Genomic DNA, 25,057 nt, shown 5'->3' on the forward strand with positions numbered 1-25,057 from the left:
TTCAGACCTTTGGCTCCTGGAATAGAGATATCCGTCCTGCCAGGAAGGCCCCAAGTCTGCAGCGTGTTGCAGGCCGCTGGAGAATTTCCTTCCCTGCATCCTCATTGCAATCCCCATGGTGCTGTGAATCCCCTTGGATTCCTAAAGTCCCCGCAGCAATGAAGCCAACTTTGGGGAGCCAGTGCACAGGGAGAAGAGCCTCCAACAGGGATGTGCATGAGAGTTTTCTGAGGACACAGCCATATGGCGCGTGTCTAGCCTCTCCTGTAAAATCCTTTCCATGCTCCCAGTGGCAAATGCCGATCCCCAGAGGCTGGAGTTGGGAAAGTTCTCAGGCCCACTTCCCTTGTCCTCCTGCCACCGAGGCTTGGGTCTCCAAGCTAGTCTTTGCTCCCTGGGAGGTGTCTGGAGCAGTCGTGGGTCTGCAGAAGCCCGCCTCCCTCCTGCACCCCGCTACCCACACAGAGAGCAAATTTCTCTGATTTCCAAACACGAGGCCTTGCTGATAGAAACCTACAATCAGCCATAACTCCCCTTTCAATATCTTTAATGTCAGATGGAATAGATGAAATGAACGAGGGCCTGTTTCTATCATGATACGGAAAACCCTCTGGCCCGGGGATGGAGGAGCTCAGGGTAATGAAAGTACAGCAGGAGGAGAAACTGCTTTTTTTTTTTTTTAATTGAGTTTTTAATTTTAATTCCAGTATAGTTAACATACAGCATTATATTCATTTCAGGGTTACAGTGTCGTGATTCAACAATTCTATACATTACTCAGTGCTCATCATGACAAGTGCCCTCCTTAATCCCCTTCACCTATTTCCCCCATCCCCCACCCACCTCCCCTCTGGTGACCACTAGTTTGTTCTCTATATTAAGAGTCTGTTTCTTGGTTTATCTCTTTTTATTTCCTTTTGTTCATTTCTTGTTTCTTAAATTCCACGTATGAGTGAAATCATATGGTGTTTGTCTTTCTGACTTACTTCACTTAGCATTATACTCTCTAGCTCCATCCATGTTGTTGCAAATGGTAAGATTTCATTTTTTATGGCTGAATAATATTCTGTTGTAATATTGTATATGTACAATATCCATTGTATATATATATCTCACATCTTCTTTATCCATTCATCTCTCGATGGACACTTGTGTTGCTTCCATAATTTGGCTATTATAAATAATGCTGCAATAACATAGGGATGTTTTTGTATTCTTTGTGTAAATACTCAGTAGTGTGATTATTGGATCCTAGGGTAGTTCTATTTTTAAATTTTTTGGTGAACCTCCATACTGTCTTCCACAGGGGCTACACCAGTTTGCATTCCCACGAATGGTGCCCAAGGGTCCTTTTTTCTCCACAACCTTGACAATACTTTTTGTTTCTTGTATTTTTGATTTTAGCCATTCTCAGGTGTGACGTGATAGCTCAAACTAGCATTGTAGTTTTGATTTGCATTTCCCTGATGATAAGTGATATTGAGCATCTTTTCATGTGTCTGTTGGCCATCTGGAAGTCTTCTTTGGAGAAATGTATGTTCATGTCTGGTGCCCATTTTTAATTGGGTTATTTGTTTCTGAGGTGTTGAGTTGTATAAGTTCTTTATATATTTTAGACACTCTTTCTCAGATATGTCATTTGCAAAAATGGAGAGGCTGCTTTTGATATGAAAGAATGAATCAGAATGCATGAGTCCTAGCTCTGTCTACGCAATAACCCATCTTCTGCTTAACCTTCTGCAGGATTATATATATATATATAAAACAGTCTAAATAAATGGTTTGTGTTTCTCTGGGTGCTTTTTTTTGCAGACTCTAAGTCTTTTGCAGACTCTTTTTTGTAAGTCTCTGAGCACTTACATAGACAAGTTGATTGTATGGAACTACACATCGGTTATGGAGATGTGTACACACAGTGGCTGGTTCCTCCTGTTCCATTTCATCAGTAAATTCTGTGCTTGTGAAGTAAGACTCACTTCAGGGTTAAACAAAATAATGGTTAGCATCTGATTCCAGCTGGGACCACCCTGCCCTTTTCTTATTCAGGACTAGTGAAATTTTGAACACTGAAAAAGGATTTTGCCCAGTAGCAAATTCACTCTCACCTATATAATAATATTGCTGGTTTTTTTTTAACCCACCAAAAGGAAAAGTCCTGGGGAAAGGTATATGTGACTTTAATCTTAGAGGGGAAATAATTCTGCATCAGGGAAGGATGTAAGTTTTTTCTAGGACTTTATGGAATTCTTTCTCGGCTTTCCAGAGAGAAGGGATTATTTTTCTTTAAGGAAATTTCAAATAGAAAGTAATAATAAATGACCTTATTGAGTGCTTCCATGTGGAGTGTAAAGTAAGTGTAAGTGTAAAGGTATCAACTCACTTATGATCCCTGTTTTACAGATAGGAAAACTGAGGCACAGCTGGGTTGAGTCACTTGCCTAAAGTCACACAGTTTTTAAGTGGTGGAGCTGGGATTCAAATGAAAACAGTGAGGTTCCAGAACCTGCCGTAAATTAGTCCTTATGATGGATAAAATAAAACAAAGATCTAAACAAAGAAACAAACCCTACAATGACCCAAATGGTGTCAGCTCTTTATTCAAATTCTATCAACTGGTTTGTAGAATCTGCGTGGCTTTGGCGTCTTCCTTCTTCCTGATTTTATATTGTTCTTCATTCTATTATCCAGCAGCTCCTATGCCAGAGGGTAGCAGGGGAAGGGAGAGACAGGGGAACTCAAATCCCTTCACTTCCAATGATCATCAGCCATTCTAGAAACTGTCAAGTGAGGAAAATGATTATTTGTGTCATCCTTCCCAGTATTACCTCTGGTTCCCTAAATTAGAGACATTATTAATGCATTAAAAATTTTGGAAACCCTACCCTTTCTCATGGCCTTTCTTTTCTCCTACTTCAATTTGAATCATTTTAATAAGCCCTCACTTGGCCTTTGGCAATGTTGTGGCCCACTAGTTTCTCAGTTATAAGATTCTGTCAATTGAAAGATGAGTTATGTTTTTAATACAGCTTTATTTTTTGAGGGGCATTGACACAGATGGGGGTCACCAACCTTTACCACATTATAATTATATGCTGATTATAAAACATCTTGCTATAGAAATGTAAAAATGTGAGGAAAAATATGTTTTAGAATTGAGAAAATGTATTTTATTTCCATCTTTCAGCAAGGAATAAGCCTCGTTAAGGTAGTATTTTGTCAGGGCTCCTCTTACATGGTCTGCTCTCTCTGGGTATCAAAATTTTGATTACAGTAGTCAGCTGGAGTTCAGCCTGGTTCAGATATCTATTTTTAACAATAGCTGAAGGGTTGCTCTTTTTCAAGACAAGAGAAAGATTATTTAAGAATAAGGGAACTGACTCATGGAAGGGGTCAGAGCTTCTTTCTTGTTAGGAAGGGGCTGGCTTCGGTGGTTGCCCCCTAATGGGCTGGAAATTGAGTGGAGATACCTACCTAAGGCAGAGGATTGGAAAAGTCAAGGGAGGTGAGCCAGGTTTGAGATCACCAGGGCAAGTAGAGAGATTCAAACTCTGGAAATAAATTCAGACCTAATGGTTTAGAATAAGAGACTAGGTTTGGAGCAACCACAATTGAAAAACAAAAGATGGGCTTATTAAGTCATCATTGAGAAAGGCCTTGGGATGTCTATGAGTTATCTTCAGGACTAGCTGGTGGATTCTTAAATTAGATGGGTTTTGACAAAGGAATGAAGGCAGAGTAGGGAAAATGAAAACTAGAGAAGAAAGAAGCCAAGCCTGTTTTGCTCATGGGAGTATTCCTAGCAATGGTATCCTTAGCACAGTGCCTGGCCCATAGGAGGTGCGAAATAAACATATGTTGATTAAATTAATTAAATCATCTCTCTTTTAGAGGTTCATTTTTTCATTCATTCATCCTTTCAACAAATTTTATATTGAGTATATATGGGCACAGATGCTTGTAAATGAGTAGATGCAGGTGCACAATTTTATGGAAGTTTTGAAATTCCACATCTACCAGACACAGATTGTATATAAGTGGTTTACTAAACACATATCTTAAGCATGTGCACAACATGTACATTGCGCTGTAGTGTGTTCTGCTGTTTGTGTCCAATGTTTCGTATCTAAGGACAGGGTGCAGACTGGGAAATGTCTCTTCTGTTCAGGTAGTAACTATCTTATTCTTTCATTTGCTTCTGCATCGTTTAGTGACCACTTCCGTATACTGAGCCATTCATGTTAGATATTAGTCTTGGAGAGAATGCTTTTTTAAATGCCTATTTAAGAGTGATTGTAAGCAGCATTGCAGTTTTTCAAAATTGAGACTTGGTCCACAGAGTCCCCTCAATAGGATTCCTGATCTCCATTAGCTGCACCATTCTGAGTGTACTGGAATGGAGGAAGATCGTTTTCCCTCAAAGTGTTCTGGGAAAATGTGAGTTGGCAGCTATTTGTTACAACATATCCATTTTTGTGGCGCTGCAAACTTACCTCACTTGTGTCTGCTGCAGTGGTAAGGGTCAGAGCCTGCTCTAGTGTAGGCTTCCAGGTCAGTCTGGAAAAAGACTAGCCCCTTAAGCAGGGGTTATGAATGCTAAAATATCCCCTAGGTGTTCTACTACGTAATTGTTTTGTATATACAATGTTGTAGGCTAGCGTTTCCCAAATCAAGTCCATCCATAGGTGCCAAAGATAAATCACTGGTCACAGAGAAATGAAAGAAAAAAAATAACACAATGTAGTGTGTGTGTATGTGTGTGTGTGTGTGTGTGTGTTTGTGTGCATGTGTGTACATGGGCATATGCATGTGTTTAAATATTTTTTTATATTAATATTTATGTACCTAAATGTGGGTGCAGGGTTGCCAACTGTACTTTCACGGGAAGAGTTATTTTCCCTTCTGAGATTAGTATGTTTTTGGCATCAAAATTATCTTTATTTTATAAAATGATGGCAATGGTAGATAACTTTTTAATGTTCTTATTTGGAAAAATAAAAGTTTGACAACTTTGTGGTTGCCATTTGGGAATTTTATAAACATAGCTGGGCCATGATTTACAGGTCTGGAAATCACTGAAATGCTACACTAGGGACTGTGATGGGCAAAGAAGGATGACTATTTGCTCTCCAAGTGTAAGCAATTCCTGTGGAAAAATTAGTTTGGCAAAATTGCCTGCACAAAGTTAACTTCCAAAGCTGTGTTTGATAAGTGGACTATGCCTTGATAGGCGGGTAAATTAATATACCTATTATATAACTACCCAGAAGCAAAGAAAGATTGTCCAAGGTTTCAGAAGAAAAAAACACAAATTGACTTTCTCATAAAGCCTGGATTTCATTTAATTGTTTATGTCAGTTTTTGCGCTTTAATGTTAGAAATGAAGTTGGGGGGGTGTACAATAAAAATGAGTGGTGTTCAGGGACTGGAGCTTGAAGTACCCAGAATGGGCTTCAAAATCTGGGCTACTGTATGATGTAGCAGTGAGGTTTTGCTGTGTAACAAAACATCCTAAAACTACTTGGCTTAAAACAACAACCATTATTGAGGTCATGATGATGTAGGTCATTTGGGCAATCTTGATTGGGCTGGCTTAGCTGATCTTGTTCATGTGTCCACAGTCAGCTGGTGGATTGGCTGGTGTCTGGATTATCTAGCACGACCTCGCATGTCTGGCAGTTGACTGGCTGTTGGTTGGTACGACAGTGGTGACTAGGTCACATGTTTCTACTCAGTAAGCTAGTGCGGATTTCTTCACATGGAGGCTGCAGGATTCCAAGAGCAGGAAGAGACAGAAAACCCCCGTTCGTAAGTGCTCCCCAAACCTCTACTTGTGTCCCTATTCGCTCTTGTCTGATTGGTTAAAGCAAGTTACATGGCTGCATCTAGAATCAGTACAGGAGAGAGTATCCAAGGGTGTGGGTACAGAGAGCTGTGAACAAACTGAGGGCCATCACTTCCACAGTCTACACTCCTGTGATAGATAATACCTGAGCAATGGTCTTACCAAATTACTGAACATCCTTTGTCCAAAGTCTTCCAAGGATTTATTCCAGATGAGCAGGAGAAATGTAGGACAGAATTGTAGAATTATGGAAATGGAAGAAAATGTATAGATAACCTAGCTTAGCCCTGTCATTTAATAGAAGAGGAAATGGAGACACAAAGCAGTTGGATGGCTTGCCCACAGAGAGCTAGTACTGATACATGTTTTAGACATCTAAGCCTATACTCCGGGAATTTAATCTTGGTTAAGAAAGAAAATTTCAGGGTGCCTGGGTGGCTCAGTCGGTAGAGCGTCTGCCTTCAGCTCAGGTTGTGATCCCAGGGTCCTGGGATCGAGTCCCACATCGGGCTCCCTGCTCAGCAGGGAGTATGCATCTCCCTCTAACCCTACCCCCTCTTGTGCTCTCTCTCTTTCTCTGAAATAAATAAAATCTTAAAAAAAAAAGAAAGCTCCATCTCATCTTTGATTTTTTGAACACATGGGATGATGTGAGAAAAGCAAAGTGAAACAAGATATAGTTTCTGCCTTCATGGAACTTAAAGTCTAGTGGGAATATGCAGATAAGAAATCACATAATTAAACACACACACACACACACACACACACACACACACACACACGGATAAGTACAGGATGTTATGAAGAATCAAGGGGAGGCATAAATCCTGAGAGAGCAGATGGGATATCTGTTAGTAGTCCAAGCTGCTTACATATAAACTCATTAATTTTCATAACATCCCTATAAGGCAGGTGCTATGAGTATCCCTATTTTACAGGAAAAGAAATTGTGCCACAGAGAGGTTAAGTGATGTGCTCGAGGTCACAAAACCAGTAAGTGGCAGAACTGCAATTTGTTTACAGAGTACCTGTTCTTAATATACCAGAATCCATGTTCTTTATCATTTCCATCTGCTGCCTGTGGAAATGGGGTTAGGGGAGAAGTGGGTATAGTTGAAGGATCATTCAGACCTCCTACAGAATGATCTGGTTGAGAACAGAATTCCTGGATACATATAAATTCTATTCTCTATAAATAACCTTCAGATACGTGCAAGTTTCCAACTCTGTGAGTGATGCTCCTATGTGTATTTGCACATGAACATATGCAGGCCTGTGCCCATATGCATCCAAGTACAGAGAGGGTTCAACTCTAACAGACCTATGTATAGATGGATCCAGAGGGTGAGGTTCAGCAGCTCTCTTTGCTCCTTTGATTAACTGTAGCTATCTGTTCTTCTATTCTGTTTTCTTCCCATTCAGAATCTACTTCTCCTACCCTGGGATAGGTTATTTTGATTTTGTTTCTGTGTTTGTTTACTTTCTTTTTTCAGGTTGGTAGGCTCTGCTTTCTCATTGCCAGAGGCTCTCTTCTGCTAATGGAGGTGTCCCCCTCTCTACTTTTCTTCTCTTAAGCCTTAAGCATTAACTGTGTTTCCTTTGACAGGTGATACTATATGGGAGAGCAAAGAAAGACTTTCTCAACAATGGCTAATCTATCAGAGAGATATGGCCACTTTTGCTAGCAGTAGGATATGCCTGGGACGGGGAGGGAGCCTAACAAATCATTTAAGACTGAGCTCAGACATTCACTTGTGGGGTGTGTGTGCACATGGGTGCTTGCATTTGTGCGTGTGTGTGAGAATGACATACTCTAAAGGAGATATTTAGACCTTATGCTTCGCTGAAATGAGGAGGTTATCTAATTTCTGATGTTGGTTCTTCAGTGGTTTCTGTATTTCTACATCATGCGAAACATGTCCTAACTATGACCAAGGACAGTTCCTTTATATTATTTTCTACTGCTGCCGTAACAAATGATCACATTCTAACAGTTCTGTAGGCTGGAAGTCTGACACAGGTCTCGCTGGGATAAAAGCAAGGTGTCCACAGGGCTCTGTTCCTTTTTAGAGGCTCTAGGGAAGAACCTGTTTCCTAGCTCTCTTGGGTTCTTTGGATCCATCAAGTTCCTTGCAGGGCAGGACTGAGGTCCCCTAGCCTTCGAAGCCAGTTTTCAAATGAGAGATTGTAGGGTCATTCTCAACTCCTTCCCACCCTCCCCTGTTCTGGACTCCCCGCCATCCCTCACACCAGATCAAGTCCGGCTGATCCAGCCGTCCCAAGTCTCTGTCCTTTGTTCTTTCCTCTTGGGTACACTGTTTTATGTTGGTGCTCGTCCTTTTGCCCGGGGATTTACAGCATAACCTTGATTATCATTCCCTCTCCTCCAGTCCTTCACCATTCAGTGTCTTCTCAAAGCACAGGTCTGATCATGAAAATGACTTGACCAACATTCTTTCGTTTCAAGTTTTTTACTATCTGGTCACAGTGCGCCCCTTAAATCACATCCTCCACAGTGGCCCCCTATCCCACTTCACTTTCTGTTCCAGCCTCCCTAGAAAGAGCACTCACTATTCTGCAAACATACCAGGCACCTCTAGACTCTGTGCCTTTGCCCAGGCTGTTCCTCTGTCTTGAGTTCTCTCCATTAAACTCAAGCTTGTCAAAATCCATGGGTCGCCTTCAAAGGGCAGGTCAGATGAGACCTCCTCTGGGAGGACATATGTGATGGCTTAGGTGACTGTCTCTCTTTCCGCCTGGTGTCATGGTGTCACTGAGTCTTCAGCTTACTTATCCCTGTGTTAGAGTCACGTAGTTAAATCTCTCTCTCCTCTGGATCATGTGAGACTTAAGTCGATTGTCTTTGTCGCCTTTGCATCCCCCCAATACACAGTAGGCTCAACGATGGCTTGCTGAATTGACCTGATTTTGTTGAACTGGTGTGATGTTTAATGTCTCAGTGAGATGGTGCCCGTGACTGTCTACAGAGGCGAGGCGGCGTGCCAACCATCCGCCATCCCTGAGGGATCATCTGGGGCAGCACTCGTCAGGACTCTGGAGACAGGCCTGGAGAAGAGCACTAGCTTGCACCAGGGGTGGACAGCTCCCTAGAAGTTCGCAGCACACGGGTTCTCCACCCCCTCTGCCTCCAGTCCCCTCCCTCCGGAGAAGGCCCTTCTTTGAGTGCTCTCTTCCCCTCATTAGCTGAGCTGGTTGCCTGTGCCCTAGCTGCAGCTTCCTTTGGTCTTCTCTGTCTTCCACTGTTTGTTTATTTTCTTCCCTGTCAGCCTCTTCCTCTGCTGTGGTTGTAAGTAGAGCCCGATGACTGTCAGCTCTGGGGCCTGTGTGGCGAACCCGCCATGTGTCAGTGGCAGGTCAAGTAGACTCTAGCAGCAGATGCTATGGGGTACCCCTCAGGCTCAGAAGCTTCCCCAGGCACTGGCCCAGGCTGCCCAGCAGATTTTGCTCCTGACCGTCCAAACAGAACTTTACAGACAGAAGCATCAGTGACACACTCCATCCCCTTCTGGTGGGTGGGTGCTCCCCCTTGCTCCTGCTCTTGCCACCTCAGCACCCTGGTCAGATGTTGGGCAGATGATGGAGGGGACCCTCAGACTTGCCTGCAGGGTAGAGTGACATATGACACCAAATATTTCATGCATTATACTCTTTCATGCCAATTCTTTTTCTTTTCTTTGAGAAAGTTGGAGCTGTCCTTGATCTAAAGTATCTAGCCATTCCAAATTCCTAAGGCAGAGTGGCCTTGTTTTTTGGTTACGGAATGGGGTGGGGGTGGGGGTGGGGACAGAGACAAACTTGAAGGCAGGCCAGGCATATGGTGCTTCAGTCTTTCCCCCACACCACCTCATAAAGTGATGCTTCCAACCTGGTCTGTTTTTGAGCCAAAGCAGGTGATCCTCTCTCCCCCGTGCCAGTTACCCCACTTCACCTCCTTCCCCTCTGTGCAATCCGGGGTCTCCTCCCTCCCCACCTCCTGGATCTGCCACCCCCTCTGCTCTCTGCCTCTCCCTGAATTCTCTGGAGCAGCTGGCCCCTCAGTGACGAGCTGTCAGTGAGAGAGCCACATAGGCAGTGCCATCCTGCTCCAGTCTTGGGTCCTCCCCCGACTCTGCGACTCTGCGTGGCAGTGCGCATCATCTGTCAGAGTGCCCCTCTCCCTCCCTCTGCTTCCCCACCCCCTTCCCTTGCCTCTCGCTCTTTCCCTGTTCATGAGATGCAAAGCCCGGGCGAGCAGAGCCAGCGGGAGCGGGGAGCCAGCGGGAGCGGGGAGCGGGCGGCACGTTGCAGCAGCTGTGCTAGGGGCGCTGAGGTGAGGTGGGCCGTCCTCCGCCACCTTCTCCCATGTACCAGGAGGTGGCTGACTCTGTCACTCAGGGCCTCACCGAGCCGTGCCCAGCTGGGGCTGGGGCCAGCCACACCTTCCCCGCTGCACTGCCCACAGCCAGACAGGTAAGAGAGAGCAGCTCTTTCCAGCAGGGCCTGGATGGGTCCCTGGACTGGCCATCCCCAGCCACAAGTCTTGTGAGAAGTGCAGGGCACCTCGGGGCAGAAAAGGCACTGTCCTCTTTTCGGTCCTCGTTCATTCTCTAACAGAGCTCTGCAGAGGGGGGCAAGCCTGTCACCCCTGCCAGGAGCAAGAGTGCTGGACTGTGCCCGTTCTTCCCACTTAGTGGGCACTTAGCTGCAAAGGTTCTTTTTTTGTTCTCCCTTCTTCTCAGTCCTGACTCCCCACGTCCCCTGAAACCTGTTTCCTGGCCCCCCTGAGAGATGTGGTTTCTTCACTCAGAGCCCTGCGGGAGCTCTGAAAATATCGTAGGTTTGATATCTGCACTGTGACACTGTCTCTTTTCGTTCCATTCACGTCTTTTCTGCTGCTGTTTCAAGTGGGCCGCCTGCACAGCCGTCTGGCTGCCCACAGCATCTGTTTTGTTTTGTCAGCGTGCAGGTCTCCAGCGTTGCTGGTGACTAACACTGGTGACACATTTCGATGCAGAAGGACTCACCATCCCAATGAGTCGGAGGGAGATTAAAATACATGGGAGGTCACCAGTTTCGTCTGTGTTCCGCGCCCCCCCCCAGCTTTATGGAGGTAGAATTGACAAATAAAATTGTGATATGTTTAAAGTGTACAATGTGATGATCTGATACACAGATACATTGTGAAAGGCTCCCCCCCCAATCAAGTTAACATCCATTGGCAGGTTGCTGATTTCTTTTTTTTTTAATTAAAAATTTTTTTATTATTATATACAACACTGAAATAACATCATAGTTAAAATTTTGCTCACCTTCTGGATTGTTTTCTTAGATGTATTCTTAAAACTAGACTCGCTGGGGCAAGCGTTTTTTTTTTTTTTAACTGAGGTATAATTGACATGTAACATTATATTAGTTTCAGGTATTCACTATAACGATTTGATATACGTACGTATTGCAAAGTGATCACCACAATAAATGTAGTTAACATCCATCACCACACGTAGCTACCAATTCTTTTTTTTTTTAACAGGTCACCAATTGCTAAGCAATGAGTTGAGGGCACACAGTTGCCACTTACAGGAGGTAGTGAGTCCCTGGCATCAGCTAAATGGGTCCTTCTGAGGGCTGTCTCGGTAGTGACTTTTGGGAGGCATAGAGGAGGAGAGTGGCTTTTCTCTTTCTGTGTTAGAGCCATTCACTCTCAATCCATTGTTTCACACACATACTGAAAATCTGGTTTTCAGGCCCCTGTAAGTCCTGATCTTGGGGTTTCAACCTAGTGAAATAAGGAAAGCCTACCACAGCCTGCAACTTGGGTTATTTTTGGATTATTTGTTCGCGCAGATTTGGAAAACTTCAGGGTTTTTTTGGAAGAGAGAGGGGGTGCTGGAACGTGGGGCAGCGAGATAGCTGTTATCATGAGAGCCTATACATGTTTGGGGAAATCTCAAAGCTGTAAATGTGCAATGTGGTATTTATGATGCTATTGATGGCTGTTATTATTTTGGGAATGGTAGCCGCATGAGCACTCAATCAATCCAGTAAACTAGTTTTTATTAACCGTTTGCTCTCTGGTCAGTCCTCAGAGTAGATTTCCTGGAGAAGGTTGATAGGACTAGGGTAAGCAGGGATTGGAGTCTGTACTGCTCCGTAGCCCCCCAGGGCCAGGCATCGGTAAGCTGCTCCTAGGGACCCGGTCCGACAGGCACTTTTTTCCTTTAATTTCACCCAGTGCCTGACACACAAAGAATCTGAAAACTTTCTCATAATTGTTGTCTAGCTGAATTAAATAGATAGCCATTTCACAAACGCCAGGTACTCCCAGGGGATTGAGTGAGAGTGTGGATGGATGGCTGAACAAAACCCATTATACTTCCATTAAAAAAAAAAAAAAAATCCTGCAAATGTGGATCTCAGTGATGGGTATGCAGCAGCAACCGAGTCTGTTTTAATGTGTGTAGAGTAGGGAAAACCCTGGGGGTCCTGGGTTCAAGTCTCCCTAGGGCCTTTAGTGGAATTATCCCGGGCCCTTCACTCAGGGCTACTGAACAGCTTTGCTTTTGTGGTCTGTAAAATGGGCACAGGAACAAGCACCCAGCTGACCTCCAGAGGCGTTTGTGAGATAAACTAAAAGGAATAATGGTAGCTGCCAATGATCACAGTGTACCAGACAGCGTGGCTAGGTATTTTCCCTATGTTATGCTGTTTCATCTTCTCAACTTCCCGGAACAAACTGAGGCTCCTGGAGGCTAAGAAACTTGATCAGATTCGGCCAGAGAAGGGAAAGCAATTTGGAGGTTGTGACTGTGCCATATAAACGTGAGTTTTGTTGTGTGTAATGACTTTATGTCTTAGCGTTTTTGTGCTGCCTATCTGATCCCAGGCTCTCTGTTTTGTGCTTTTTAATTTCCTCTTTGTCCAAACACCTCCATCTCCAGAGATGCTAGAACTGCTCCTTGCTCCCATCCATGCCTCAGGGATCAGGATATTTTTCACTGCCCAGGCAGCGTCAGCCTTCTCATCAGGGCCTTTATTAGTGTGCTGTGTATGGAATTTCCAAAAGGCTTTTGAATTTTTCAACCAAAAGTCCTGGGAGGAAGAAGGCCTCAGAAAAGCTGAATGGCTTAAGGTAGATTCCTACCTTCCTACCAGGCCTTGTCTCGCCTGCCAGGAAAAGTGTCAGAATTTGCTCAGCATCTTTGTGCATCAGAGCGCACCCACACAGCCCTGGCCCCTCCCCCTGCCCCCAGTATAGACATTAATGTGCACCCCGCACAGGTGCAAAAGCGAGTCACCTCCTTTCCCTGAGGGCTCTGTGCAGGGAAGAGCAGATCCCAGCAGGAGAGCTGTCCCAGGATGTGGCCCGGACTCCACTCCACTATTTCCTACCACTATCCTGCTGCACCGGAGCCAGAGCCCATCCCCGGTCTGATGGCCGTGGAGTTTCCTTTTCGTGTGACTCTACGTGGCTGGCCAGAATGGAGCTGGGCGGACATAAAAGCCATGGGCTGAAGTCATTGAAAATGGAGGATTAGCAAGAGCTTGTTTTATATTCAGAGGAGGGGAGAGGGCCGAAGCTGCTTTCTGCCCACAGCAATAGACCCTGATGGCAAGTGGTAAAGCTTTTGTCACTGTCTAAGGAGGGGAAGAGATTGATAGCCAGCGCCCTGGCACTGCGAGATAGGAGAGAGCCACATTGCAGTTGTGGCAGCCCCTCGTGCTGATATTGCAGCCCCAGGGCTTTGAAAACTAGGTCCTGCTGCTTCTGTCTCTCTGGCCTGCTGCCCCTTCCTCTGCAGCCTCCACCCCCCGCCCCCATGTGGTGTTGGGTCCCTGCTTTCTATGACTCCAATGCTGTCAATGTGACTTCATGGAGATTGAATAATGCACAATCCGTGTTTGCTTATCTATCTCACTGAATTCTTACAATAAAACAGGAGGTGAGCATGGCCTTAGGAATTCTGATTTCATAGATAAGAAAGCAAGGCCTTCAGCCAAGATGACCGAGCCATGAATGGGCAGAGTTGGAACTTGAACCCTCGTCACTAGACATTGGAGCCTGTGCCATTTCTATGACTTCAAGCTGTCTCTCCCTGCCAGTATCCTGCTCTAAACATGGTCTCACTCACCTGTCTGCTGGCTGGTTCAGTTAGGTTCAACAAACATTTATGGACCATCTTCTTGGTTCCAGGCACTGTGCTAGATGTTGGAGATATAGAGATGAAAAATACAGCTTTCACATATGCAATGTGCATAGGTAGTGTACTATGCCTGGTACATTGCTTGGCACATAGGAGATACCTAAATATTAGTTGAATAAGTGGATGAATGAAGGAATGAATGAATGAAAACACTTTCCTGCTCTTGATGGACTTAAGAGTCCAGTTAGGAGAAGAGACTTGCAGGCACCTAATCACAGCACGTTCTGATGTAGAGAAGCATGTCTGGATCACAGAGACAAAAGACATTGAGGACAAGAACCAGGGACCACGGAGCAGGACATGGAGCAGAGCAGTACTAGTAAGGATGGAGAGGAGGGGACAGATGGGAAAATTGCGAGGGAGATTTAATCAGTATGATCTGGTAATTGGCTGACTATAGGAGATGAGAGAAAAGGAGTCTTGTCTAATTACTTCCCTATTTCCAGCTTGAGTTACTCAGTGGATGGTGGTGTCAGAGCCTGAGACCAGGAATTCCAGAGGAAGAAGATCTGTGTGTGTGTGTGAGGTGACACGGGGGATGGGGGTGGGGGATAGAACGGGTCGGAAAAAGAAGGGACTATGATGTGCTCAATTTTAAGATGTATTGGTATTTGTTGTGTCTGTGGGATACCTGAGGGGTATGTTCAGCAATCCATGGGCCATAAAAATCTATATAATTGGAAGAGGGACCGGAATTAGTGGACAATATTCAGAAATGGTCAGTATACCCGATGTAGTTGGGACTATGGGCAAGAATGAGATTGCTCAAGGTGCATTTAAGGAGAAAAGTGCGGGAAACCAAGGCTAGAGGGTAGGAGAACGTCAGCATTATAAGGTAGGCAGAGGAAGGGCCAGCAAAGGAGACCAACAGGAAGGCCAGTTAGGAGAGTGTAAAGCTGAGGAGGTCAAGGGCGTGGAGGTACCTGAACTGAATGGTCACCATGGCAAATGCAGCTTAAGAGGTTCATAAGGACAAGGACCGTTGGACCGCTGAGCCTCACAATATAGAGGTCGCTCTTTCAGCGAATTGGTAGGGATGGAGGCCAAAATTGTAAAGGTCTGATGAAGGGATAGGAAGGAGGGAAACAGGAAATGTTTTCAGGTAGTTTGCTGACAAAAGGAGGACCCCCCCCGCCCCCGGAGAGAATTTTTTTTCTAAATGGAATTATTTTTATTTGTAAGTGTAGAATAACACGGGAGAAGGACAGTAAAAATAAAGGGTTGATAAAGCTGGGCAGGTGGGAAGGAGGGGCTCGGGGCAGGAGGAGGAAGGATTTACCTTCAGTAGACACATCTGTGAGTGGTGGGTAGGACGTAAGCTTGTGTGTAAATGTGGATAGACTTGCAGGGGAGGAGACAGGGAAAGAGGTTGAGATATTTCACACTTGAGGCCTCGGTTATCTTGGTGAAACAGGAGATCCGGCTGGGGGTCTGTGAAGGATTGTGCTTGTTGCCCTCTCTTTCCCTAAACTGTGTGGCTTTCTGCCCTTCGGCTGCTGGCCACTGGACTAGATCACACTAGTTCATAAAAACCAAGTTTACTGTTTAAGTCTCTGGTTATGATAGGAATGGAGAAGGTTTGGGGAGGTAAGTGAACAGATCATCATTTGTATCTTCATCTGAGGTTGACTTATCGCCCTAGATTCTGGATGTGTGGGTGGGCAGCTCAGCAGTGGGAAGATGGGATGTAGTGGGATTCCACCCCTGGAGCTCTGAGCTGGAGTTCCGGCCATGCCTTAAGAAATGTGACCTTGGGGGGCGCCTGGGTGGCTCAGTTGGTTAGGCTTCTGCCTTCGGTTCATGTCATGATCCTGGGATGGAGCCCCGCATCGGGCTCCCTGCTCATCGAGGAGCCTGCTTCTTCCCCTCTTCCCTGCTCACGCTCTCTCTTGCTATCTCTGTCTCTCTCTCAAATAAATAAGTAAAATCTTAAAAAAAAAAAAAGTGTGATTTCTTGGGCAAATTCTTTAAAATTTAATTTCTGTAGGTGATATCTAAGAGTCATACCCCTTCTAAATCTCTATGAATTTTGGCACCTGCTCCCTAGAAGTCAAATAAAAGGCTTTTCTGAAAATGGATTTATTCATGGGGAAGAAAACTTACAATACAGGAAATCGATTCCCATTCAAATGGCCTCTTTCTATATTTCAGTTTCCTTGCACTAAAAGTTTACACTTTGTAGGCTCATTTTCCTGAAGCACATATTGTCAGTGGTCACACCGTTTGTAACATTTTTATGCACAATTTCAAATATACACAAGTCAAGAGAATAGAACAATGAGCACCTGTGTACTACATCCCACTTCCTACCCTAGATGATTTTGAAGCAATTTCCAGATAGCATATCATTTCAACTCTAAATATGTCAGAATGTATCTCTAACTAATAAGTTGCTTAAAAACAAATAACCTCAACATCAATATCACACTAATATCAATACCTAATCAGTGCTCAAATTTCCCCAAATTGTCTCCTGATTTTTTTATAGTTTTAAATTTGAATCAGGATCCCAAATCTATCTCACATACTGCTTTTGGTTGATGTGTTTCTTTAAATATATAGATATATATCTAACACTGGTGACCACTGTCAGAGGGACAGTCCTGTAATTCCTATAATCCTATGATGTCTCCTGATTTTGTGTCATTTTGCCCCATGTTGGTGTACCATTTAATTTTAGTAGGCCTAAGGAACAACTTCAGTTTAGACCCCAAAGTCTCTGAAGTTTAATTTTAAAATTCCTTCTAGACACACTTGAAAGGAGAAGTATAAAGATAGTAAAGAGAGAGGAGAGGTAGAAAAAAGAAAAGGCTGCTGTGAGTAAGTAGCAAGAAGACAAATGAAAGCTCGAGAGGAACAAAAGAGAATGAAAATGTAGCAGACACATGTCACCTCCTCTCCGCCTAGACTCCTAGGCGTTTGAAAATCCTCACAAACGTGTTTCATTTTGTTTCACCTCCGTTAGCAGGTAGTAAACATGCATCTTTAAATAATAACATTGTATTTATTTAGTGCCTTTTCCGGAGCAGTTTATCAAAGAGCTGAGCAGATGTCATCCAAGTAATCCTCTATGTGAAGTAAGGAAGGGGTAGGAATTCTAATTCCCGTTTTACATCTAACGAAGCAGATGAGATAGCTAATATTACTGGCTCACACTAAACACTCATTTGCCATTTGCTAAGCGTTGCGCGAATCCCTCAGTTAATATGTATAACAATCCTTTAACAAGCCTACGACATTGGTACTGTGATCTTCTTACCTGCGATGAAAATGACTCAAGGAGAGTAATATACCTATAGTTACAGATCTGGAAGATTACAGAGTGGGGATTGAAACTCAGGCTGGTCCAACCCACTCTTCTTTTTTCCAGGTCAGTCTACTTCCCACTAAATCAGCAATCTCTCTCTCTCTCTTTTTTAAAAAAAATTTTCGCATATACTTGCTTGTTGGCAGAATTCCGTTTAAAAGGAAGCTCAGAGCGTCACCAAGCATAACACAGATTTTCCTCGACGTAGGATGGGGTTATGTCCCGAGGAACTCATTATAAGTTGAAAATATCATAAGTTGAAAATGCATTTAATACACCTAACCTACAAAACATCATAGCTCAGCCTAGGCTACCTGAAACATGCTCAGAACACCGACATTAGCTATTGTTGGGTAAAATCATCTAACATAAAAGCCTATTTTAAAATAAAGTGTTGCATATCTCATGTAACTTATTGAGTCCTGCCCTGAAAGTGGAAAACAGCATGGTTGTAAGTGTACAGGGTGGTTGTAAGTGTATCAGTTGTTGACTCTGGTGATCACGTGGCTGACGGAGCTGTGGCTTGCTGCCACAGAGCCGTATCACGACAGAGCACCCTGATATCCCACATATCACCAGCCTGGGAAAAAGGGCAAAATGCAAAACTGAAAGTGTGGTTTCCACCTAATGCGTATCACTTTCTCACTGTGGTAAAGTCAGACAATCATAAGGGAACCATCATAGGTGGAACCATCGTAAGTTGGGGACCGTCTGTGGTAGGGTAATACAGTGGACTAGAATTTGCAAGGTATTTTCATTCCCACAGACTTTTTTATTTCTTTCTTACAACCATTCTGAAAAACAGACAGGACAGGTAATTTGGGTTTTACAGAAGAAGGAATTGAAATTCAACTCTTTTCATTGTGTTAGGGATCCCATAGCTAACTAGTTAAGGTAGTTTGTGTTACAGAGCTAGTTAATGACAGAATTAGGACCAGAGGTCCTTTCCTCCCATTCCAGATCCTGTGCTTGTTCGGTTCTCTTTGCAAACCTCATGGGCTGACACCTTTGACTGCTGACTTCTTTCCACAACCCTTCTGATGCTCCTTGTGAGAAGTTGAGCAGGCTTATTACAAATTAAGTATCCGGATGCTTGAACTGATGAGCAGGAAATGAGGCTGTTAATACTCAGAGGAATGAAATCGAGACGTATTTTTTTTTTTTTTTAGTAGAATTTTGGGCCGAGTGGCCTCTTTCTGTCCTTCCTTTCCCTGTGTCCTTCCAGTCTCCATGGAAACCCCAAATCAATGCAGCATATGTTGATTCATGTTTCTGCCGTTACTAGGAAGCTACGAAGTGGAAATTGCTTTTAAAAGATTTGTGGAAGAGCTTTAGCATGCTGACCAGAATTCAAATCTAATATCTGAATGACTGTTTTATTAAAAGCTTTTAATATGCTACTGTCTTAGGTGGTATGTTGATTAAATAAACACACAGCAGGCGTTTGGCAATAAACCTGCACCTCTATAACATGGCTTTTAAAAATATTATATTGCAGACTTTAATTCCCTTTATCTTCAATTTAATTACATTTTTGTGGCCTGTGTGACAATGCCAGGTGCTCCTTTTCCTCTTGATTAATTCCACCCTGCCCTGACCAGGCTGTGGGGAACAATAGTTTGCAAATGCCTTAGGTACCCATGCGGCTGCCCCTGAGAGTCATTAGCATTAGACCGATTTCAGATTTGACCCGGAGACTGCAGAAGTCTAAAGTGCCTCCGCCATAAGGAATCCTCGGTGATTTTTCAGATTTTTTTCATGAACTCAAAATCAAATGCAGCTGACATTTATTAAACACTTGCTTCATACGAGGCAATGAAAATTGATAGCAAGGGGAGTAAGTCAGAGAGTCTGTCTTTGTGGGACACGTAGTCATTTGGGAGGATCAGAAAACAAATCACAAGGATAAACTACAGACTATGTTACGGGCTGTCAGAGAGTCACACAGCAATGTGGTGGTGGTGTTAGGATGGAGGAATTCCTTCTGATTGAGGCCGTTGTGAAAAGCTCTGGAAAGGGGAATTTTTATCTTGCAGGTATTAGGTTTAGAGAAGGAACTGGGAGTTAAGAGGCAGATCCGGGGGCAAGGGTGGGGAACATTCTGGGCAGAGGGGGCAGCAGAGGAATCAGGCCTGTGTGTGTGCATGTGTGTATGCACAACGGGATATAAGCCTGGATAGGTAAATGGGACTGAATTGTTAGAATGTCAGGCAGGACAAATCGCTACCATGAAGCCCATCAAAATTACTATACAGACCATTTATGGTACCTGTTCAGTGGGTAACTGGTAGTAGTGTAGCGTGCCAGGAGGTTTATGGGGAATGGGGGAGGCAATGACATGGGGGCAGGAAGCTCAGTTACTTAGGACACGGTGGAAGAGGCATGCGCCGTGGTGGGTGCCCAATAACCTCTGAATGGCGGTGTCAATGGATGGGGTGGATAAAGTTGAGAAATATTTCAGAAATATAATGAGAAGTGTTAAAAATCAATTCAACAAGGCAAAAGAGAAAAAGAAGCCAGAGATACCTATACGTATTACCTCGAGGGGCTAGGACAGAGTTATTTTATTAGCAAGCATAGGGGGCCCGGCAGGAAGGAAGGATTTGGAGGCAAAGGTGGTTGTTTCTGACACAGTTACATCTGCAGAGTCTGAGAGGGATGGAGTTATCTAGCTGTCCTCTGGGAAAGCCAGTCTGGAGCTCATGAGAGGCAGGACTGAGCACCAATGCCAGAGAGATGCAGCGGCGCAGGCCCGGGAAGGTTGGATTTCCCAAGAGGAGCAAACGGAGAATGGGAAGAGCTGAGAGGTGCAGGGCAGCCTGAGAAGCCAGAGCAGGGCTTGTAATGCCTGTTTTCCTGGGAAAAACCAAATGTCGCTGCCAGCGGAGACGTGCTGTGCCCAGTCTCCGGCCAGAAACTCAGGAGCAGCAACCAGAAAAGAATCCAGAGCTCTCTATTCCTGGGCCAGGGCTATAAGCCCTGGGACACAGAGTCCAAGTAGGTGCGTGCCTTTCTCACTAGTACTCCAGCCTGCTTGCCTTTGCCTATCTCTCTCCTTCAGGAAAGGAGACCATGCCAGAATGCTTACCCCCTCGGTTCTGCTTAATTCTCTCCCCCCCCACCCCAGCCCCTGTAATTCTTTATGCACCTGCCTCTACAGAAAGGAAGATTTAACATAGAGGCCTCCCCTGAGAGGGGGCCTGTACTAGGTCTGTGCTTCTCAAACTAGGGTGCTGTGTGGTTATGCTTTGGTGTTCAGGAGTGTTTTGGTTTAAAAAAAATTTTGATTTTTTTCTTTTTACTCCTGCTAGATGCATGTCCACATACTCTTATCCCTCGGCTCTTTATATTCCTGCTCTTTCTTAAAACGTTAGTAATAATTATATCTTTCCTTAAACATTTGGGTTGGCTTATTGACTTCCTAGGACTGTATTATTTCTCCAAAGGCTAATTGAAGATTCTGATGCCTAGTTAATATTAGTCAGCCCCCACCTGAGACTTGGGCCCTTCCACAGCCCTGCCCTATCTCCTCAGTGCCTTTAAATCCTGGATGCCAAATGGGGCAGCATGAGACTCGGAGGGGGCCTTTATTTCACTATTTTAGCACTGAACGAGGAGTCCCGTGATGATACCACCTTTGTGTTAAAGCAAGGGGCAGAGCAAGGGTTGGGAACAGGAAGCTTGGTATCAGGCACCAGCTCTGCCGCTTGTAACTAATTTGTCTCTGTTTCTCCATCTGTAAAATGGGGATGATAAAGATGTCAGCCTTTTAAGTTTGTTGAGAGAGTTACCAGTAGCGCAAAGTTTAGCCCAGTACCTGGCACATACCGAGGGCTTGTTGGATAATGGCTGTGTGCATGGAATCTGGGAGGCTCCATCTTACCGTATAACCTAATCTTGGATTAGGGAAGTGCTTATCACTGGGCTTTTATTCCCAGTTTATCTGTGAACCTGTTTGGTATGGGGCAGTGTATCAAGAATATGTCCAGAAGCAAAGGATTCTCTTTATGCTTCAATTCTAAACCCTGGCTAGCACTGGTGTTCAACGCAGGGAAACATTTCTTTTGCGTCTCATTTCATAACACTAAGTTCCCTTTACCTAACAGAGGCACACTGTGGACATTTTGCGAGAGAGACAATGAGTCACTGTGGAGGCAGCATCAGACTTTTTATTTCATCCTCTCGTCAGGCAACGTGGGGTTGCAGCAGACTCATGTCACTGTGAGAATACAGGGTATGCTACCAATAGATCTGCCAGGAATTCTGGGTCCCGGCATGACGTGGTGGGAAGAGCTCTGCTATAAGAGTGCTAAGAAAACAAGTCTGGTCATTGAGTTGCCTCAAGTTTCTCCTCTGTAACTCGGGGATAATAATATTCTCTCTAGCTATGGAATAGGGTTGTTGAGTAACAATACATGAACATGTTTCTACATTATAGAAGGTTAAACAAATGCAATCTAATATTTTTAGTACCAAGCCATCACTTTCCATAGAGTTTTCTGCTGCCTCCAGCAAATGCCGCCTTCCGGGTGTCCAAAATGACTTATGGTAAAGGCTAGGTGAATTTGGAGCTAGTTCCTGAGTGGGAGCAGGAGACTGGAGTGGAATGGGGAGAAGGGAAGCTTTGTCCCAGGGCAGTGGTTTGCAAACTTTAGCATGCATCAGAATCACCTGGGAGGCTGGGCTCCATCCCCTGAGTACGATTCTATAGGTCTGGGGGTGGGGCCTGAGAGTTTGCATTTCTAACACATTCCCAGGGGATGCTGACGCTGCAGGTCCAAGGACCATACTCGGAGAACTACTGTACTAGGGCAAGCAGCAAGCGACAGTCCTCCTTCTGGAACTGAAACAGGCAGTGTGAAGATCTATGTGGGTAAGGTCGTTTGGAAGAAACAATTGCAGAAGACAGAAAAATTAGGGATAATGTGCCGATTGGGCAGAACAAAGGGAAAAGTCTCACTCCATAACAAATGCAAACAGGGGGAAGTCGCTAGGTGATGGATGAGGGAGAGAGGTGAATTTCCACTGTAGGAAAAACCAGGAGCACAGAGTTGGAAATCTACATGTTTTGAGGAGGCAGAGGAGGTGGAAATTTCTCATTAAGAAGTGAGGAGTGGTGTGTTTGGTGCTGGGGGGTGGGAGTAGAGATAGACTGGGGGAGAAATGCCTCTGTCGAGTAAGGGGGACAGTTGAGATGTGGCAGAGGGGGTAATTTCAGGGCTGTGTGGTTTGGCTTGGTAGTGAAGCACAATAGAAATTGGGAGAAAGGGGGTGGAATTTAGATGTGTGACCTGCCCCGTAGCTTTCTTGCTCTCTGCATTTATCACATCACATCACACCCAGCAAGACAGCCCCCCTCCTCCTGGCTCATTAGGAGATTTGATTCGGCTTGGCTCCTGCTGTCAGCAGCTGTCTGGGGCAAGATCTTTATGCTCCCTGCTCCCTGAGCAGCAACCAGCCTTCAGCCAGCAGCAGAGCTCATTAGAAGAGGCCCCCCTGGACACTTGGTTTTCAGCTCGTTGGTGGCCAGAAAGAGTTAATACCGACGGCTTCGCTGCCCCCTGCCCAGCCTCTGGGTGCAGAGGGAGGCAGGTTTGGGCTGTGGGGACTTCTCCCGGAGCTGCAGCCAGAGCAGCAAGGAAGCAGGTTAGTGAAGAGGAAGGTACGGGAGGAGTGCCAGGCGAGCTCTGCTCAGGGGCACCTCCTGCATCCTGCCAATGAGGATGGGCGTGCAGACTGTGCCCGGGAGCGGAGCCGCCGCCCGCTGGGTGTAGGCTGCTTCAGTATTTACTGGATGTGACAAGCAGAGAGAAGAGCTTTCAGCGGGGCCCGCTTGCTGCCCGGCTGAAGTGGTGGGAGGTGTGTTGTGCATGCATGCGTGTGTGTGTGTGTGTGTGCACGCACGACTGTGCCTGTGCATTCATGCACACATGTTCTTCACCCATCAAGGATCTGACTGCTAAAAGAAAGATCTACTCTTTCCCCAGAACTCCTTAACCCACAGCCTCTCTGACCACCCTGTTGGCAAAGACCCGCAGGCCATGAGGACTGGTCAAAGACAGTGAGTATTGCTTTTGCTTTTCTCTTTCCTCTTCAAAGTGCCCATGTGGGCTGATTGCATTATCCATATTTAATTAACCTGCCTCTCCATGCATATTGATTGCTTTCTCCCCGCTGAGACTCTTAGTTTCTCTTCCCCTCTTTAAAAATCGCTGCTCTTTGCTTTTAACCTTTGTTTTTTTTTTCCTTGAGTTCCCTCTTTCCATTATGTCCCATCCTGTCTGCCCCAGAGTCACCTGTCACTTGATGTCCACCTAACAGGGCACATTGCCATGGGCCTTCTTGGGCCCTGGGGACCCCAAACTCCATCCCCCAGAAGTCAAGGGCCAGATGGAATTAGAGCCCCAAGGTGCTGGGATGAATGAGGAAGCTGGGGCCAGAGCCTCCTGCAGATTCTGATTGAATTGAAGTCAAGGCTAAGTGAAGGGAGGGTGGAAGGTCTGAGGGGCAGTGGTGGGCAGTGCTGGATTTGGGAGGGAGAGAGGCAGGCATGGAAGCAGTCCCGGCAAGCCAGGGTGAGCTAGCAGTGCGAACGGGAAGAGCGACAAGGCAGTGACTGCAGGTCTGGTAATACCTGCCCCAAATGACCTTGCCTGCTCTGTCCGTGGGGGAGTCATCCTTGGTTCTGTTCAGCACCAGCGTAATGAAGGCCCCCGGCACGGGTTTCCCCTCCTCTGGCCGGTAGACCATAAGCAAGAGAAGATGAGGCATAGGTGCCCCAAACAGTGATTTCTCACAGCTGGAAGAGAACCTTAAACCTGGGAAGGGCTTCGATTTCCTGACTCCTGGGCAGGCAAGTAGATGCACCTTTAGGACAAAGATTAAGGAATTGTTCCTACTGTTAAGGGAACACAGTCTAAGCCCAGTCTCCTGGAGGATGAGCTTTGATACAAAGTCTAGCTATTTTTTTTTTTTTTTTAGTTTTAACAAAGCAATCTTTTAATTTTATGAATTTTGGTATTATTAGAGAAGGTGTTTTTTTTTTTTAAAAAAGTATTTGTGAAATATTCCATGTAATACCAAAATAATTTAAACGGAGTAGATCCAATAGGGGCCTTATCTATCTAAATTAGGTTTCTTTTAAAATGGATTCTATGTTTGGTGTCAGGGTTCCCCAGGGAAGCCCTTTACGGATAGGCTGCTCTCTTCACGTGATTCTTCCTATCATTTCTGTGGGAACAAAGGGTTTGAAGCACTGAGACGGGGACCCTCAGGAGAGAGAGATGATCAGTCAACAAGCCCTCAACCTCAGTATCCCCTTTCCAGACTTTCCCGCTTTGGGTCTGGAATGGGCCAGTCCCAGGCTGAGGAAGGTCGGGTGGCCTCCATCTGGGCAAGAGAGAGTGGCTTGCATATTCATTTCTTCAGCTTGTGCCTGCGATCCTGCAAAGGAGCAGGCCTGTGCGGTGACAGGGGCCTGACAAGTCTCCCTTGGAGTTACTCCACCCTCCCCCCTGCTCACACCCTCCCAAAGCTCCAGGACTCCAGGACGGGTTCCCCGAGAGGCAGGCCAGGATCGGAAGAGCAGCCAATCAAGGAATTCTGGAGCAAGTGCTGACCCCCCCCTTTCCCCCATCCCTGGCTGGCTGGTCACTTGGGCCCCACTGCAAAAAGACAAAGAGAACAGTAATTTTTGGCCTGCCAGGC

General features: G+C 45.2%; 1 protein-coding gene across 8 annotated transcripts in view; it reads left to right on the top strand.

The window, feature by feature from the left end:
* Positions 1 to 10,121: 10,121 nt before the first annotated feature.
* RGS8 (regulator of G protein signaling 8) overlaps positions 10,122 to 25,057 on the top strand; it is a 46,762-nt gene continuing 31,826 nt past the window's right edge. For 3 of the 8 annotated variants that reach the window (XR_012380563.1, XM_073900148.1, XM_073900149.1), the window contains exons 1-2: positions 10,122 to 10,312; positions 23,338 to 23,411. Coding sequence is in view for 4 of the 8 variants with exons in the window: in XM_073900148.1 (XP_073756249.1) it covers positions 10,205 to 10,312; positions 23,338 to 23,411 (182 nt within the window). In the remaining 4 variants the exon portion in view is untranslated. Of the gene's footprint in view, positions 10,313 to 20,324; positions 20,352 to 22,107; positions 22,224 to 22,965; positions 22,997 to 23,151; positions 23,210 to 23,337; positions 23,412 to 25,057 lie in introns of those variants that run through there. The other 5 variants (XM_073900150.1, XM_073900151.1, XM_073900153.1 and 2 more) reach the window with 5 other exon arrangements.

Source organism: Callorhinus ursinus, unplaced genomic scaffold (genome assembly GCF_003265705.2).
Source record: "Callorhinus ursinus isolate GAN/ISIS: 27379988/994484 unplaced genomic scaffold, GSC_fseal_2.0 scaffold13, whole genome shotgun sequence".
Lineage (NCBI taxonomy): Eukaryota > Metazoa > Chordata > Mammalia > Carnivora > Otariidae > Callorhinus > Callorhinus ursinus.